This window comes from Patella vulgata, chromosome 6 (genome assembly GCF_932274485.2).
Source record: "Patella vulgata chromosome 6, xgPatVulg1.2, whole genome shotgun sequence".
NCBI classification, from domain to species: domain Eukaryota; kingdom Metazoa; phylum Mollusca; class Gastropoda; family Patellidae; genus Patella; species Patella vulgata.
Genome location: NC_065884.2, coordinates 27,712,201 through 27,729,702, shown reverse-complemented (window position 1 = coordinate 27,729,702; position 17,502 = coordinate 27,712,201). Strand labels below are relative to the sequence as shown.

The following is a 17,502-nucleotide window of genomic DNA, read 5'->3' as shown; positions in this document are numbered from 1 at the left end:
GAAAAAATATGAAATGACAGTATATGAAATCATGTGATATTATTATTAAAGCAATTACATAATTTTACGTGTACGATTTTTGGTACCTAATGTTATCCATTGTAATGGTTATGACTACTCCTTTAAGGTTGAAGTCGTCTATATCAAACTTGACTATGTAATCAAATAAACTGTATTTGACTAACACGTAACGAAAGGAGTGATGAATAAAACATTGTATTTACCTAATATAATACAAGTAGGAAGAGGCGGTACATTTGTTTGTTCCTATCCAACTCAATCCCATCCCTTACTTTTATATTAATCTATGGGTTGTACACTAATACTAGTAGTATATATCTATCCCTTAACTTGATTGAATCGAAAAACTTTCTTAAGGAGGCGGAGTTGAAAAAGAATGACGTATATCCACAGGTTGTTAAGGAGGAAAGAATGGCTACCACAGACTATAAAACAGGTGTTTTCGCTGACAGTTTAGTATATTACCTCCAGGCCGCAAAATAATTTCTAAAGTAAAGGTAGTTCAGAAATTGTGATCAAGAAATGGCTTGTAGCTTTTGTATTAGAGGAATTGCATTGGCTTTATTAATTTCATTCATACAGGCTGCAAATCCTTCAGGTAATTTTTATTTACATTAAGTCACATAAAATATTCTGTTTATAAAAAAATTAAATTAAAAGATATTTTTGTTATTAGTTCAACGACCTATAAGAAAATTATGTTTCTATATTCTTACAAAATTAGTTCAATCTCCTATAAAATGTTTCTATATGTTTACAAAATCAGTTCATAGTTCCATAATATGTTTCTATATGTTAACAAACTTAGTTCAGGGTTATATGATATGTTTATATATGTTTACAAAATTAGTTCAGTGGTCTACAATATGTTTCTATATGCTATTAATATCCATTTCAGGGTGCAGGGATAGGCTAGATATAGTTACAGTTGTTGATGGTTCTGATAGTATATCCGCAGAATCATTTCTGATGTTAAAGCAAGCCTTGGTCGAGTTGACACAGAGACTTACCATTGACAAAGACTATACACGATTCGGTTTGGTTCTTTACAGCTCAGATATCGCTGATAAAATTAACTTCACTGGAAATCGAACCGGTCTTGAAGGTAGAATTCTTGGACTACAACATCCACGAGATGGCACCAACACCCACCTAGGTATCTCCGCTATGATGGCTATGATTAGCGGAACTGATCGAGAAGTTGACACTATTGGTATAGTTATTACAGATGGGATCTCCAAAGATACAAATAAAACCATAGCCCAGGCAAATCTGGCTAAAGTTAATGGAGTAGACATGTTTTCCGTTGGTGTAGGATCCAAAATTGATACATATGAACTTCAGTCGATTGCCTCAAGCAGAATTCAGTGTATTAAACTACCTTCTTTCAGTGAACTTGCTGAAACTCTGAAGAAAATGTTACCTGACGTTTGTCCACGTAAGTACTTTATCAATCTACGGAGCAATTTTAATAATAAATATAAAGATGTGGGTTTTTTTACAATAAATTGTATTGTTTTGCTTCTAACATAAACTAATGTAATATTTCTATATAATTGAATCCCTATATAAAGGATTGGGAAAGAGACTATATCCATGATAACCTCTTTTACAATATTGAAACACAAAGTTCATTTATATTTAGCAACAACAACAACTACTACAACAACCCCAGTTCCAACCACAACCACTCCTGAACCTACAACAGCCACCCCTAAGCCGACGACAGCATCATTGAGTGTTGACTTGTGCGCAGGGTGTAAAATGTCCAATGGAATTGGATATAACAACCACCCTTCTGATTGCCACAAGTACGTCCAGTGTTTCTTTTCAGCAGACGGCAGTGTAAGCGCTTTCACCATGAGCTGTTCTGCGGGACTTTTCTGGGATCAGGATGGGTTATCATGTAATTTTGCCCAATATGTAAATTGCACTAATGGTATGTATTAATTTAACACTACTCCATTCATGTTCAAAATTTCCACCATATTGCTATTATAGAACCACCGAGCATCAAGTTGTGCTGGATTGAATTAATACAGTACATACTGTGTTTGTATTTTAAAAACACTAGTCTAATCTGTGCTTTTCCCTTCTTCACATTAAATTAATGCAATCTCATGTTTCACTCTTTTAATTACAGACCCATGTGTAAACCCAAACACATTGTTTTATAAAACCGATACAAACTGTCGACAATATCATTCGTGTGCTAACAAACTTGCTAAAGCCACGTGTTGTCCCCCAATAAGTTCTTTCAACACAGTAAGTAATCGATGTGAGGTTGATGAAACCTGTGAAGATCTTTGTCAAGGAGAAGAGGTCGCCGATGAAGAGGGTATGCATACTACTATAAAACACCAATAATAAAATTTTAAAAAAAATGCACTGAACATCCAGTTATGAGTTTGGTAGTTAGGGTCTGACCTCCTAGTGGCAGCCGGGGCAAACCTTACTACGTAACAATTAACTCTGTAGATCGGAGCGAGCGCGTCAGCGCGGATCAGTCAGTACCTGAAGCAACGCTTTTGGATTGGAGTACGGATTGACATGAGTAGCCCGATTTAACACTGCATCTCAAAAGGCATGATGGCTCCTTTAACCCAATATTGACTCCCCCCCCCCATATGCTGGACCCGCCTCTCCAACACGACTTATAAGTATTCTGTCAAGTTTCCTGGGAGATATTTGTCTGCGATAACCCCAACCCTGTCTTTTTCCGATAAAATGCTCAAGCTATTAATAACAATGAGATTACGTTAGATCACTGAAAGGTTTCGCTTGTACCAGAACAATTTTTGTTCAAAGCCAACCCCTTTGGACGCATACAACTGAAATGAAAGACAGTTTTCAATTTTTTAAGTCATTTACATTTTAGGATCCACGATCTAAAACTTAAGTCCAGGTTATATTTTTTTACAGTATGTTATAAACGAGCTGTTGCTGGTAAACCTGATGGTTATCAAGAAGTTCACCCTGGTTTGGGATGGATTGACAGACTCTGTGCACCAGGAACTGGTTATAGTGAAGACGGGTGCGATTGTTCAGTCTTGATAGATGCCGGTCAAGTTCCGGTCGCCAATAAAGGTAGTTCTTATATCACAGTAATTACCAGTATTCCATTAAATTATAGCCCACCGTTATTAATGTTGCGCGTATGCGGAAAAGTCCTGCAACTTACTTTATCCAGATCCAGATGGTTTTTAATTTGATAATGAATTAATTATATAATTTTCTACTATATAATTGTCTTTTTTCAGAATGCAACCCATTACTCAATTTGACGTTCATTAACGGTGTGACTGACACTTCTGGTCATTGGAACTGGGTTGAGAATGTAGGAGTTGTAATTGAGAACGGTGAAGCTTATTTCGATGGTACCAGTGGCCTGAGAATCCCACGTTTCTCCAATGTTGCTCTTGGATCTACGTTTATGATAAAGATGAGATATAGGACAGAGGGTACAGTTTTAGGACAGCAAGCTCTGGTGACCAATCGTGATTGTGGTAAACCAGGTTCTCTAGATATTCTACTTGATCAAACTATCACTACTTTTGGTATGAGAACAGACGGTGGCCAAAGGACAAGGATTTCAATAACAGCAGCCCCACAGGTAATACTTATATTTGCCTGATTGGAAGCAACTGTTTTTTTTATGTTCACTTTAATTAGTTCTCCCTGTTGCTTTCAGAAATTAAAACCGTCTCTCATAACAGCGTCTAATCCAGTTTATGAGTAGAATAATGTATACATGTGTATGTATTGACATATATTGCCATTGTCACTTGGCGGGCTGGGGTGGTCGAATGATCTACGTGGGCGATTTAGATCACAAGATCTTTCGTTGAGTCAAGTGGTGGGGGTTCGATCCCAAGCTTCTACGTGACAAGGCGTAGGGTCGCCTCTCCAACCTAATGGATTTCCTTCTTGTTTTCCGCCGATCCGGTTTCTCCCCCTGCTCTAGCCCCTTACGCTCAAGCGAGTGGTTGATTCGGCATTTAGTACAACCCCTGCACCCGGATCTGAATATAAGATCAGATTTGACTAATAAACATTTTTTGCTGGTTATTTTACAGAGTCAATGGAAAGAATTAGTGTATAGGGTTGAAAATGGAGTATTAAGCGGCACAATAAATGGTAACACAATTAATGAGGACACAAATGGTGGGTTCCAGTCATTTTGTATTTCTTAAAATCTGAGATAAGGTCACAGCATGATACGTTGGGTGAAAACATGATTGTCTACGACCATACATGACGAATGACCCATCGCATTTCTTTGATTCAGAGAGCCAGGACATCCTAGTTAAACGTGTCGGCTGTCGATTGGTTGTGTTTTTTTTTTTTTTTAAAAATACTGAAATAATAATGTACAGATGTTAAAATTAAAATTGACGTTGATGACTAATTACTTAAAATGACTCTTCGGTCATGTTTCAGGTGCTATTGGTAAAAGTGAATGCGCTCTACAGATTGGGCGTGGCAATACATACAGTAACTTCAAGGGTTACATTGATTATGTAAGTGATTATTTTATCAGTTTTGGATGTATATTGTCGTCGCCCCTGTCTCTGTGTGTGGGTGTGTGTGTCGCCTAGAGGCCACAATTCTTAAGTGATCATCTTGAAACTTTACATACTTATTCCTTATACCCTAAGGATGATCGCTATTGTTTTTGGCACATGCCCAACCTCCATTTGCAGAGTCACGCCCATTTCTTGTATTGTTTGTTTGTCGTCTACAGGCCGAATTTCTTAACATATCATCTTGAAACTTTGCATACTTATTCTTTGTACCCAAAGGAAACATTTCTATCGTTTGGGGTACATACCTAACCCTCAGGGGCAGATCAGCCACACCCATTTTCTTTTGTGTGTCTGTGTGTCCCCTACAGGCCACGATTCTTAATCGATCGTCTTGAAAACTGTTCATATGAATTCCTTATACCCTAAGGATGATCCCTATTTTTTTGGGTGCATGCCCGACCCCCAGTGGCAGAGCCACGTCCATTACTTGTATTTATTTGTGTGTCATCTACAAACCGCATTCCTTAACGTATCACCTTGAAACTTTGCATACTTATTCCTTCTATCCTAAGGAACATTCATATTGTTTGTGGTGAATACCCAAGGGCAAAGCCACGCCCATTTTTTTGTGTGTCTGTGTGTCACTTACAGCCCGCAATTCTTGATCGATCGTCTTGAAAACGTTTTTATACTTATTCCGTATACCCTAAGGCTGACCTCTATTATTTTTGGTGCATGCCCGACTCCCTGGGACAGAGCCACGCCCAATGTTTGTGTGTCTTGTGTTTCGCCTACAGACCGCAATTCTTAACAGAACCTTTTGAAACTTTGCATAGCTATTTTTATACCCTAAGGATGACTCCTGTTGTTTTTTGGTGAATCCCCAACCCCCAGGGGCAGAGCCACACCCATTTTGTCTTTGTTTCTCTGTGTGTTGACTACGGGCCACGATTCTTAATGGATCGTCTTTGAACTTGGGATATCTATTCCTTAATAGCCTAAGGACGACAACTGCATGTCCCGACCGACAGGGGCAGAGCCACGCCCAATTTTTGTGTTTATCGTTTATAGGCCGCAATTCTGAATAGATCAACTTGGTACTTGGCATATGTATTCCTTATAGCCTAAGGGCGTCAACTATTGATTTTGATGAATGCCTCGACCCCCAGGGTCAGAGCCACGCCCAAATTTTGCCTTTAGCGCCCGAAGGCCACAATTCTGAATGGATTATCTTGGAACTTGGTATACTTATTCCTTATACCCTAAGGACGGCAACTATTGATGTTGGTTCACGACCCCCTCCTCCACATCCCCTGTTGATGTTTTGTCTGTAAATGATATACGGGTTGCAATTATTAAGAGATTTGGATCCAATTCGGAATGATCCAGCATAGGCTTGTACCTATATATATTGGTCCATGTCCATCCACCCCACCCCTCCCCACGCCCAATTTTTGTGTTTTTTGTCTACAGGCTGGAATTCGGAATGGATCATCTTTGAACTTGGCATATTTATTCCTTATACTCTAAGGATAGCAACTATTTATTTTGGTGCATGTCCCGACCCCCAGGGGTGTGATACCACACCCACTGTTTGTTGGACCTGTGCGACACTTTACTCTCTAGTGGGCGGGGATGAAATAATTGCTTTGTGCATTACTAACCTTTGTGGAGCCACTGTGGCTCAGTGAATAAGTCACTGTCTCACTAACCAAAAGATCCCGGGATCAAAATGGTTCCCGGGCATGTAATGATACAAGTTTCACTCATAACAAGAATCAAAACAATGATTTGTAGGAAAGAAAACATAAAATCAAAACAATGATTTGCAGAAAAGAAAACATAAAACCACTCCTGGACTAGAACGTCAAAGAATTAACAATAACAGGATTTCGGAAAAAGCTATACATAAACAATAATAAATAAATGGTCGATACGCAACATGTATACGTATGGAGTTCCAGCTTAAGACCTTTTTTTATTATTGATACAAATTGTTAATTATATTGTGACTTTGTAAAAAAAAGCTGATTTATAAATTAATTCTTTTCCTTTGCAGATTGAGGTTTATCAGTGTTAAATATACAGATTTGAAATTTGATGGCCCATATTAAAGACCATTTTGTCAATCCTCTGATAGAGATCATGCATAAATATACAATTAAAATTACATTATGCATTATGATATGATTCCTAATTGTAAATAACAGATCATAAATTGTTACATTTTTTTTATATAATTTTTAATTAACTGTAATTGTCTTTATTGTATTTTGTTACCAATTAAATTGATATATTTTTAACATAGGTGTTTTTGTTTATCACGATCAAGGTTTAAAATTCCGTAAACGTGATGGATCATTGTTAATACTCGTTAATAAAACTTACTCCCACATACTTATTACATATATAAGAAGTCACAGTAATTAAAATCCAAATTCCACAGATCCGCAGCTATGCCCGAAATATGAAAACAGAAATAACATTATCTCGAAGATCCACCTCATAAACATTGAATTTTCAATTGTTTTCTGAAAATGGTTAATCAAACTCCCCCCTACAAAATGACCAACTCGCATCGAACCAACTAATGGGGAGAGAGAGAGAGAGAGTAATGGGGTTTAACGTCCACTCGACACAAACTAGGTCATTTCGGGACTAACATCTGGTTTAATTTTATTTCAATAATTCGCTTGCGCGTAGGGGTCTTTAGCAGTGGGAGGAAACCGGAGGACCCGGAGAAAACCCACGAGGTTTTCTGAAAATGATTTATCAAACTACCCCCTACAAAATGACCAACTCGCACCGAACCAACTAATTGGAACACACCCCACTTAAAAATCTACATTTTGCATCTTCTACTGGATTGCAATAATTGGGAGGTGGCGAGTGGTCAAAGGCGTGCGCTATAGACTATTAGGTATATAATTTGGCCAAGTGGCGTCGTTTCGACCCCAAGCTTGTACGTGACAAGGAGTAGGGTTGTCTACCCAACTTCGTGATTTTTCTCTGAGGCCCCCGGTTTCCTCCAACTGATAAAATTGTAACATATATTAGTGTCGAAATGACCTAATTTAGAAATTAACCCCATCTCTCTATCTCTGTACTGGGTAGAGTTCGGCACGATCAGCTGCAAGTAAGGACATTTGTCGTGGACGAGATATGTTCGATTACTCTAAATCACGGTAAAGGCATAATTATTTTCGGATAATGACATAACAATGTTCTTTCAAATAATAACAATGGGTGTAGATCGTGACAGTTATAAAAAAAAGTCACACGGATCTGTAATTAGAAATAGAAAATGCGATATCAATCCAGGGATACCCGAATGACAATAATTAATATTTAACGAGCATAAATGCGTAATGAGTATACAAGCAAATCTCCTACTAGCGTGGATAAATCCAGTAGCGTAGCAAGACAGCGAGAGAGGAATGAAGTTTAACGTCCGCTCGATACAAACTAAGGAGTCTTTAGCAGTAGGGGGAAACTGAAAGGACGTGGAGAAAGCCTACGAGGTTCGACAGGCGATCCTATTTATTGTCGCGTACAAGCTGGGAATCGAAACCACGGCAGTTGACCCAATAATAGACCTAATGATTTAACGCGCATCTGTTAAGCCACTAGTCCCCCCGCCCCCTGCCCTTGCCGGGATCCTTAGGTTTATATTTTCTCCGTTATATCGCTATGAGACATTGTTAGGGGCGGCGGCGGGGGTGGGGGGAGGTGGCGTAAAACATAAATATAACCGCATTTGCACCAAAAGCTTTACTTAAGTCACGTGGTAAATGAGGAGACCGCAGAATAGCATTGCGCGTGACTAACGAGCCTAACGATCCATTTAGCTCATCTGGCAGATTTTAATTCAGTTAAACTCTCATGTCTTCATTTTCTAGGTTAGTGCAGAAAAGCAGTATGTTAAACTAGTGTTTAACGTTCACTCGACACAAACTAGGTCATTTCGGGACTAACATATGGTTCAATTTTATTTCCATAATTCGCTTTCGCGTAGGACCCTACTCCTTGTCACGTACAACCGGGGAATCGAAACCACGCCAGTTGACTCAATGACAGACTTTATGATACAGCACGCACGTGCTAACCATTCAGCCCTTGGACAGAGAGAAATATCTACTGTGAAAATAGATATCTGCCATGAAAGGCCACAATCTTGAAAAATAAGTGTACTATCATGTTATGCGATTCTGACCAGTTTATAAACATTTAACTTGGAAGCCGAATATTAAACTTTTCAAAATTTTTGAAATAGACTTGGTGTTTTCGACTAAAATCTAAAAATGTTGTCAGCCCAATAGCCTCGTGCCTGTTCTCCATCGGAGTTAATAGTAGACAAACACGGACAGTTTCGTATTGTGCATATGGTAGAAGGGACGTTAAATCTAACTGTAATTGTTAACTCGTAAAACTCTTGAAGAGCGGAAACATAGTGGCATTAATTATTAATTTTCTTTGGTGCACACTATGTGGAATGTATATTTATGGGGCTAGGGCTTTCTTAAAATCAACTGGACTTACTGGCTTGAAAGCGAATTTTGATATCAAATTTATCAATAAATGATATATATACATGTATATTGGTCCGATTGAATTAACGACGCGTTGTTTGCAGTGTTCACTAAAATATCAATTTCTCAAGGTTTAAGCCACGCTAATATGTCCTCTGATTTATTACCTAACAAAAATCAAAATTTATAGTTAAATAATTTCTAGGCTTGGACTCAATCGGATTTAAAACAGGTCGATCAATACATTTTTATTTTAGCGGTCAACAAAAAGGCCACGGGCCTGTTACATGGACAGATTCAATTACACATATCTCTCTAAATACAGAACTGAACCATTTTTGGACTGGTATTCCTACTAGAGATTTAACTTTCCCAATGTAGTAGTTAGCAAGTGATTCCTATAACACTTTAGGTCCACGGTGGTTACAGTTCTATCATCACAGTATTGTTTCTTAAATCCGAATGTTTTAAATACGAATCTGAAGTACTAGTGTCGGTTTCATGAACAAAGTAGAGTTTTCAAAAGCTATATTACCATCTTTTCTTCATTTGAAAGGTCCATTTACTGTTGTGGGCATGGTTATAACTTGGGATGGCCGCCAAGAGATTTTAAGCCAATTGCCATACAAATGTCACGTGGTTTGAAATTAACTGTAAACTTCAATAATGTTCAAGAGCCACGACGAAAACTTTAGTAGGTTGCATCGACTATTTTTTTTAGTCGGCAAGCGAAACTAATAGACCAACGAAAATTCTCACTGCAAATTGTTTAATGAAATGAAACGGGGTTTAACGTCTTACTTTTCTGCACCAAGCGATCTAATGAATTTGAGCATAATGTTAACGGGGAAAGTTCGTCCAGGGAACGGCGCTCCGGTCTGCTCGTTTCGAATTCCAACTGCAAGAGTTCTATTACCTGCATGCCAGTGTGTACACAGACGTCCCTTTGCTGTTCGAATGACTTCACGCTCTTCGGGCCAGGCCCTCCGTCACCACCGACATTGGGAAACAACACTGGAAAATACCGGGGATCTTTCTCGGCCATCAAAGATGATTGGGGCATGGGCTGTTAGGCTCGTTATAAGTTATATATAAAGGTGAAGATCAAGATTGTCGGGATGTTCAAAAAATGTAATGGGTGACCCACCATAAATAAATATCTCCAAATATCTCGACAATTACGCCACAATATTTATATATATGCCAAGCCTCAAATCAGTTTCACACAATTATAGTCACTAAATAAACGATCATGTTGTACTTAATAAGCTATGACCATTAATCATCTCTAGATAAATAATAGACTGAAAACTGGTTCCAAGTGTCGTCCATAACATCCAGACACTTTTGAGTAAAAGATAGGTTACGTGCCCTTGTTTTGAAATTAGTCTCGCTTAACCAGTTTATCGACTATAATACGTCTGATTGACAGGTCGGGATAATCAATTACTTTTTTACGAAACATAAAAGAAAGCTAGAACAAGAAATTGAATTTAGAAATAAGCACTTTAGACAACTCAACAATTGTTTTAAGAAACTTGTAAAAGTAAAATGAAACTACTGCTAGTATCATGTTCCTGCTAAAGAAAGTGATTCAGAGATAGTATTTGTACTAAACCAAAAGAAGCCGCTCTTAACGGTACAGTTAATGATAAAGCAATTTAAAAAATAAAACAAACGTAATTTCTAAAGCTGCTGTAATAACCAAGAAGCTAAATTTTACTGCTATTCAAAATCGTCAACAATAGATTTTTTACGGCTGTAATAGTTGATATATTTGTAGAGAATTGCACGTGCCATGGCTATTTATCGACTCAAAGAGAGTGCGGGGTAGTCAGAAATCAGTTTGAGACACGCAACTGAAGCGTGCACATTTAGCCGTGTCGAGACCAACTTTCTGTAGAATGCACGGGTCACCCTATGGACTTAAAATTGTATTCAATGGGGAGAGAATTAATGTTACCTTTATTCACAGATTTAATAGTTATCTCCCTTCCATTAATATCCATTCGTTAAAACTACACACTTTCTTCACTTTCGTCTGCGGGATTTTAATACAATTATTCCCTAAACTGTGATCTTATTGGGATATCGATTCCACGTAGTTTAATCAAAGCATTTTGGGAACAAATTTTTGAATTACCACTAACTTTTTTTTTTAAAAGGCAGACGGTAAAATTTCTAAATAATAGTTTCGAGCATTTTCAACTCACTACCACATCCCGTCTTGATTAGCTCAGTCGGAGGGGAACAGTAGGACGTTAAACCCCATTTCATGTTCATTTCCATTGCCAAAGAGAGAGCAAGAATGAAATGGGGTTTAACACCTTACTGTTATGCCTGGGCTAATCAAGACGGGTGTACGTCATGCATTGTGCTATGAGGAAACCTTTGCCCGGATAGCGGCGCTATGGCCTACAGTTATATCGAATTAAAACTTTCAAGAGTTCCTTTACGTGCATACCAACGTGTACGCCTGACTTCAGCTTTTCGCCCCGTTCGAACGACTAGACACTGGCCTCGCTAGGCCCTCCGTCTTGCACCAGTGACAAAGGGAGAGAGAGAGAGAGAGAGAGAGAGAGAGAGAGAGAGAGAGAGATAAATGGGGTTTAACGTCCACTTGATACAAACTAGGTCATTTTGGGACTAACACATGGTTCATTTTTATTTCAATGGTTCGCCTGCGCGTAGGCGTCTTTAGCATAACAGTGGGAGGAAACTGGAGGACCCGGAGAAAACCCACGATGTTGGACACAAAATAAATATAGTTGCTATCCCTAGAGTATAAGGAATAAATATGCCAACCTTACTCCTTGTCACTTACAACCGGGGAATCGAAACAGCACCAGTTGACTCAATGGCAGACGTTATGATACAGCACGCAAGTGTTAGCCATTCGCCCCCCCTCCCCCAGTGACAAAGGAGGGCCACATTGGAAACACAGATAGTAATATTTCCAATATAAAATGCAATGGTTATGGTCATTATCTGGGCCCTGTTTCACAAAAACTTAAACTAAAATCACTAAAATAGGCTTTAACTAAAATCAAACTGAAATTTTAAATTTTATGTGTTTCACGAAGATCGATTGTTATAAATTGGTTTTGAAATGTATCAATTAGTTGGCCTTGAACTTACCTGTCACTTTCGTGACCTTGGCAGTTGATTTACTCGCTGGCTTCAATGGAAATAATGCGTATCGATAAACTAATTCGCTTGAATTTCGTGCATTTTCTGACCCAAACGACTAAAGTATTGTGGAATTTTAAAAGTATTTAACAACTTTTAAACTAATACACGAAATAACCAATGTTCAGATGCCTAGATTTGAAATGTCAGTTCCATGGATTGGACCCTTTCAATAATAATTTGAAAATGCCAAAGTGTCACACTCCTTATTGGATAATGCCTATCTATCTTACTAAATTAGAATGATTTTTCCCTATATAAAATACCCTTGACTCCTATATATAAATCATCATAACCCCAAAACCATAAATACTTTGCATATGGCGTATCTAGTTTCGATTCCCCGGTTGTACGTGACAGGGAGTAGGGTCACCCGTCCAACCTCGTGGGATTTTTCTCTGGGTCCTCCGGTTTCCTTCAAATAAAATTGAACCATGTGTTAGTCCCGAAATTACTTAATATGTGGCTAGTGGACGTTACCCCCCCCCCCCGCATATCTCCCTCAGTAGGCCTACATAGATATTTTTTTATAGACATTAGATATGAAGTGGGATAGATTTTTTTATGTTTTTTCGTCTATTAATTATTTGAAAATAGTATAATTTAAACTTGAATCATATGGTAATATATCAAATAGTAGCAAAGAGTTTTGTTAACTGGGGTTTTGAGGGTTGTTTTATTTTTGTTTTTTTTTTGTTCTTGGGGTGTTAATTTGAGGCGACATCTAATTGCTTATATTGCCTTACAATAAAATAAACGGGTGGCCGGGCCGCAGCTGTATTTCCCATGCAATGAAAAGAAATTGAATGAATATTATTTTTGTGAATAATAGTATGTTTAAATTATATAACTCGGGCCATTGACAATATTATCATTATTCCAAATATATCTATATAGTATATGTCGCAATAGATCTCACAACGTAGCTCTAATCAATGTTTGTTAATGTCGTGATTTTAAGTTAGGAGAGGGTGACGGCGGCTGTCCTAAGTTAAAATTGATTTTAGTTAAAATTGTCCCTAAATTAGTTTTGTGAAACGCCACTATTTTAAGTTAAGATACAATTTTAACTTACAATATTATTTTAGTGGATTTTATCTAAAATGCTTAAAATCCTTTTGTGAAACGCATCTATCTTAAGTTAGGATGGAATTTTAGTTTAAGACGATTTTAAGGAGATTTAAGTTTTTGTGAAACAGAGCCAGCTCAATAAGTATGACTATACTGTGGGCTAAGATTGGATAGAACGAAGTGAATTAATAAATTAATTTTTTAATAAATTACATCGATACTTGCTGTTTATAAAGCCGTTGTGGTGCCATTTTAAATATCATTCATAGTGGGTTTTTTTCATCTATTTCCTATTATTTCTAGCTTAATTATTGAGTAGAGACAAGCCAATGGATGTACTTGGTTATTGTTTCTTTAATACGCAATGGTGATAATAATTGTGTAGGCCGTATCCAACCGAAATACATATGCTTTAAAAAGTTAATATCTACCGTTTGCTTTTATAACAATTCTATGTGATGCCTTTATCAACGACGTATGTACCAAGTAATATTGTGACGTAACATCATGTTATTATTGTTATTGAACTTCCACTGTATCCACGCCTGGGCCCGATTCCTAGAAAATTCTTAAGCACGTTCTTGTGCTTAGTTTTTAAGTAGACATTGCATTTAAATAAACTTATCTTATTTTGTGTTCCCAGAAAATTCTTAAGAACGGTCTTGTGCTTAGATTTTAAGTAGACTTCAGTGTAAGCACAAGAACGTTATTGTGTGTTCCAAGAAAAAACTTAAGTACAACTTTGTTCTTAAACATTATCACTTTCAGTACAAGTCCCAAGCAAGGTATACGGCTTGCTTACCAACTTTAAGGCTGTTTCTGCTTCAAACAAGATGGCTGACCGTAGCGAGATTTGACGGCATATCCTACATCTTTTGATACCAAAGAGACGATTGAAAGACAGAAAATCCCTTAGAAACATATTCTCAAGAATAATGCTATAGAAAATTTCGCTTCTACCGTGAAACCATTTCATTTATTTACCAATTAGTAAACAACACAAACACACGGGCTACTCTAAGATCAGGCACTCTCACAATCATTCAGACTGTTTGCATGTGCTTGCGGCGTCAAATGCATCTAAATCGACCATTTGCCGAGAAGCAGCCGACCAATTTATGAAGTAATTCGCATACCAAAATTGTTTTTATGAAGTTAGAGAGCATCGTAGTCTCAGTTTACCAGTCACAATGTACTTGACTTAACATAAGAACGGTCTTGAGAATTTTCTAGAGACGGTATTTTATCAAGTTTCTTACGTAAGAAAAAGTGTAGCATGACTTTGTGCTTACTTTAAGAATTTTCTAGGAACCTGGCCCTGGTCACATAATCTTACCATATGTAAAATATCCCCCCACCCCCACCTCGTACCAAACCTCCACAACCCGTCCTTTTCCCCTTGGAAGAAAGATGTTTACATAATGTTTTGAACCGCATATTATAGATTTAAACGTACTGATTAAACTCTACATAGAAAAATAATAATATATTTTTATCCAATAATCATTCCTACATTATATATTTACCTAGCCAGGTCGAAATGACATTTCTTTATAGACATATTAGACCTATGGCGTTTTGTAATAATAATATGATAAAGTGAACTGAATAACCAGCATACCAAGAGGTATTGTGACGTCATATAAAATATTGAAGTCCAATCGGTGCGCATCTATCCGAGGAACAAGACAGTGTTACACCCCCTATTGTAATAAATGTAACAATTGTGATACAATTTATATTATTCCTATTGCAATAAGTGTAACAGTTGTAATACAATTTATCTTAACTCTCTTGTAATACTAACCCCTTTTGTGGGCTAATAATTGAAATTAATGTATTTTGCAAAACATTAAAAATCAACGTCGAATCATAGAATTTTAACAGTTTATGGAATTTGATCACCACTGCCGTATGTATATAAGAAACTAGAAATTATTACGATAGGGATTATGCACAGAAAGTCGTGTGCGAATAGGTTGAGCCTTGGGCTTGTTCTTTTGAAGAGCTTTGTCCCAAGAACAAAAGAAGAAGAAGAACAAAATTACCAATTGTATCCAACACGTTAATTGTACAAGAATACAAGTTACTGTGTTTATGTGTAAGGTGCATGTCTACCATCGATTACTTCATTCTTTATAATACCTGGTAGTAAAGTAAATCGTCCTGTTGCAAAATTTCACGCATTGAATTACCTCTTGTACTCTATAGAATTATCAAGTCATGTTGCTAAGCTACCACCTGCAGCATATTACTGTAAATAGCAACAAAATCATTGTCAGTCTTCTGAATATCAACTAAAACCCTTCAAAGAAACATATATGTACTCTAATTATTTTCAAAAAATCCAACAAAATTTACTATGATGAACGGAGTCCTTTGCTTTTTTTTTATTCCATGAAATTTCAAATCAAATTACAAAAGTAATATTGAGTATTTGCTATTACTAGTGAAAATTGAAATAGTATATTTTCAAGGAATGTATTCAGATTTTACTGCTTGTGAAGACTCGCAGATTCCAGACAAATATTATATGGCTTGCCTAACCTGTGGATTTTTTCTCGGATTCTCCTGTTTCCTCCAGAAAGGCCCAGTGAACAAACGAATTACTAAGATATACCATTTACGAATCCCCAGCTTTTGTCCTGACGGCTTCGACCTATCTCCCCTAGTCGAGGGTGTAAATATTTACGTTTTTTTTTGTGAATTCCGGAAGCTTCGGCGGCCATATCTCCTAACTTATTTTCCATGGATTTGAACTAAAATCCACAGGAATATACTAGTGCTACAACATTTGTCTATTTTTATTGGTTAAACAGCGGCAGCAGAAACGTCACCATTGTTTGTTTGTTAAGCGTTTATCTCAGCTGGTATGTAGGATCTGTGATCTAATGTCGGCCCATAGTTTTCAATTACACGTACTATGGCAATCCATAATCGTTTTTTCTACAGCTTCAGGGATTCATTTACTTTACTTATGTATAGAGAGCTCACTTAGGACTATAACTTCCTTCATTCGACTTTGGTCTAACTTCAACAGGTCATAAGTCAACGGTCAAATAGTGACATACCGTTTCGATCCGACGGTCATCAAACCTCGACATGTTATTATATATTGAAAGAGTTTAACAATAATATTGCTTGTCGTATTTTTGAATCATTCCGCTTTTATTTCCAAATAACACCACAACGAATGTGTGTATATTTCGGAACTTTCAGCTGCAATCGATTAACCATTTCAGCCTGTGAGCGTGTTTGGATGTCAGTCGGTACGAATCGAACATCCCACTCCAGACAGTATACAAATAATACCCTGCTTAAGAAAATACACGCGGATAGAGTCTTGTTCGATTATCATTTATATTCAAAATAACATACAATATAACGCACATTATTGAATTTTTTTTATATTTTATTATTAATCATGTTTTTTTCTAATGCTGTTCAAAAACTAGGTGTAACCAGAAAACAAATGATATTTGACTAAGCTTTAATCTGTGGTGAGAAATGATGAACAATAAGGTTTGTTAAAAGATCCATGTTTCATATTTTCCTTGGGCGGGGCTCTCTCTACTATAAAGACCCACCTTATTCTTCAAGAACATTCTTCAAGAAGATCATTAGTCAAGGTAGAGTATTGATAGACAAGTTTGTTAGCTATGCTTTAGCCATATTTTAGACTTCTATACTACTAATAGTATACGTGAGCAAATTAGGAGCTTCGACAAATACCTTACTTAAGTCTAGTTTCGCACAATCACGAATCGTGCTACAGTTGAAATCATGGTTTTAATCGTGGAGTAATAATGACGATCCTATCAGGTCTTATCATAATCAGTCGTAGCAATCGTGTTGATCGTATCGAAACATATCCGAACGTATCTGCACGTACCAGATCGTTGACCCAATAGGGGACAATCTTATCGTAACGTATCGCACGACAGTGGGACCCTAGCATTAATTTACTTTAAACCACTTTTAAATTCCATTTTGGGAAGATGAAGCATTGTCCAAATTTTAGTGACCGTCTCTCACTGAATGTGGAACAGTGATAATTTTAAAAAACAAAATATACACAAATTCAAATATTTTAATACTTAAAAGTATTCAAAAGTCCTTAAACTGATATGCGACATATTATCTTTATGCAGATATAGAGACCAATA

General features: G+C 37.1%; 1 protein-coding gene across 1 annotated transcript; it reads left to right on the top strand.

The window, feature by feature from the left end:
* Positions 1-494: 494 nt before the first annotated feature.
* Positions 495-6,766, top strand: LOC126823593 (protein PIF). Its single transcript, XM_050552514.2, has 9 exons — positions 495-619; positions 920-1,459; positions 1,667-1,960; positions 2,165-2,359; positions 2,944-3,108; positions 3,282-3,634; positions 4,098-4,185; positions 4,462-4,541; positions 6,607-6,766. Exons 1-9 carry the CDS (start codon positions 544-546, stop codon positions 6,625-6,627), a joined length of 1,812 nt encoding a protein of 603 aa, XP_050408471.2. The 5' UTR covers positions 495-543; the 3' UTR covers positions 6,628-6,766.
* Positions 6,767-17,502: the final 10,736 nt, after the last annotated feature.

Coding starts and splice junctions, on each gene's coding strand:
- LOC126823593 (XM_050552514.2), top strand. CDS start 544: ATGGCTTGTAGCTTTTGTATTAGAGGAATTGCATTGGCTTTATTAATT. Junction 1,961..2,164: donor ATATGTAAATTGCACTAATG/GTATGTATTAAT, acceptor TTTTAATTACAG/ACCCATGTGTAAACCCAAAC. Junction 4,186..4,461: donor AATTAATGAGGACACAAATG/GTGGGTTCCAGT, acceptor GTCATGTTTCAG/GTGCTATTGGTAAAAGTGAA.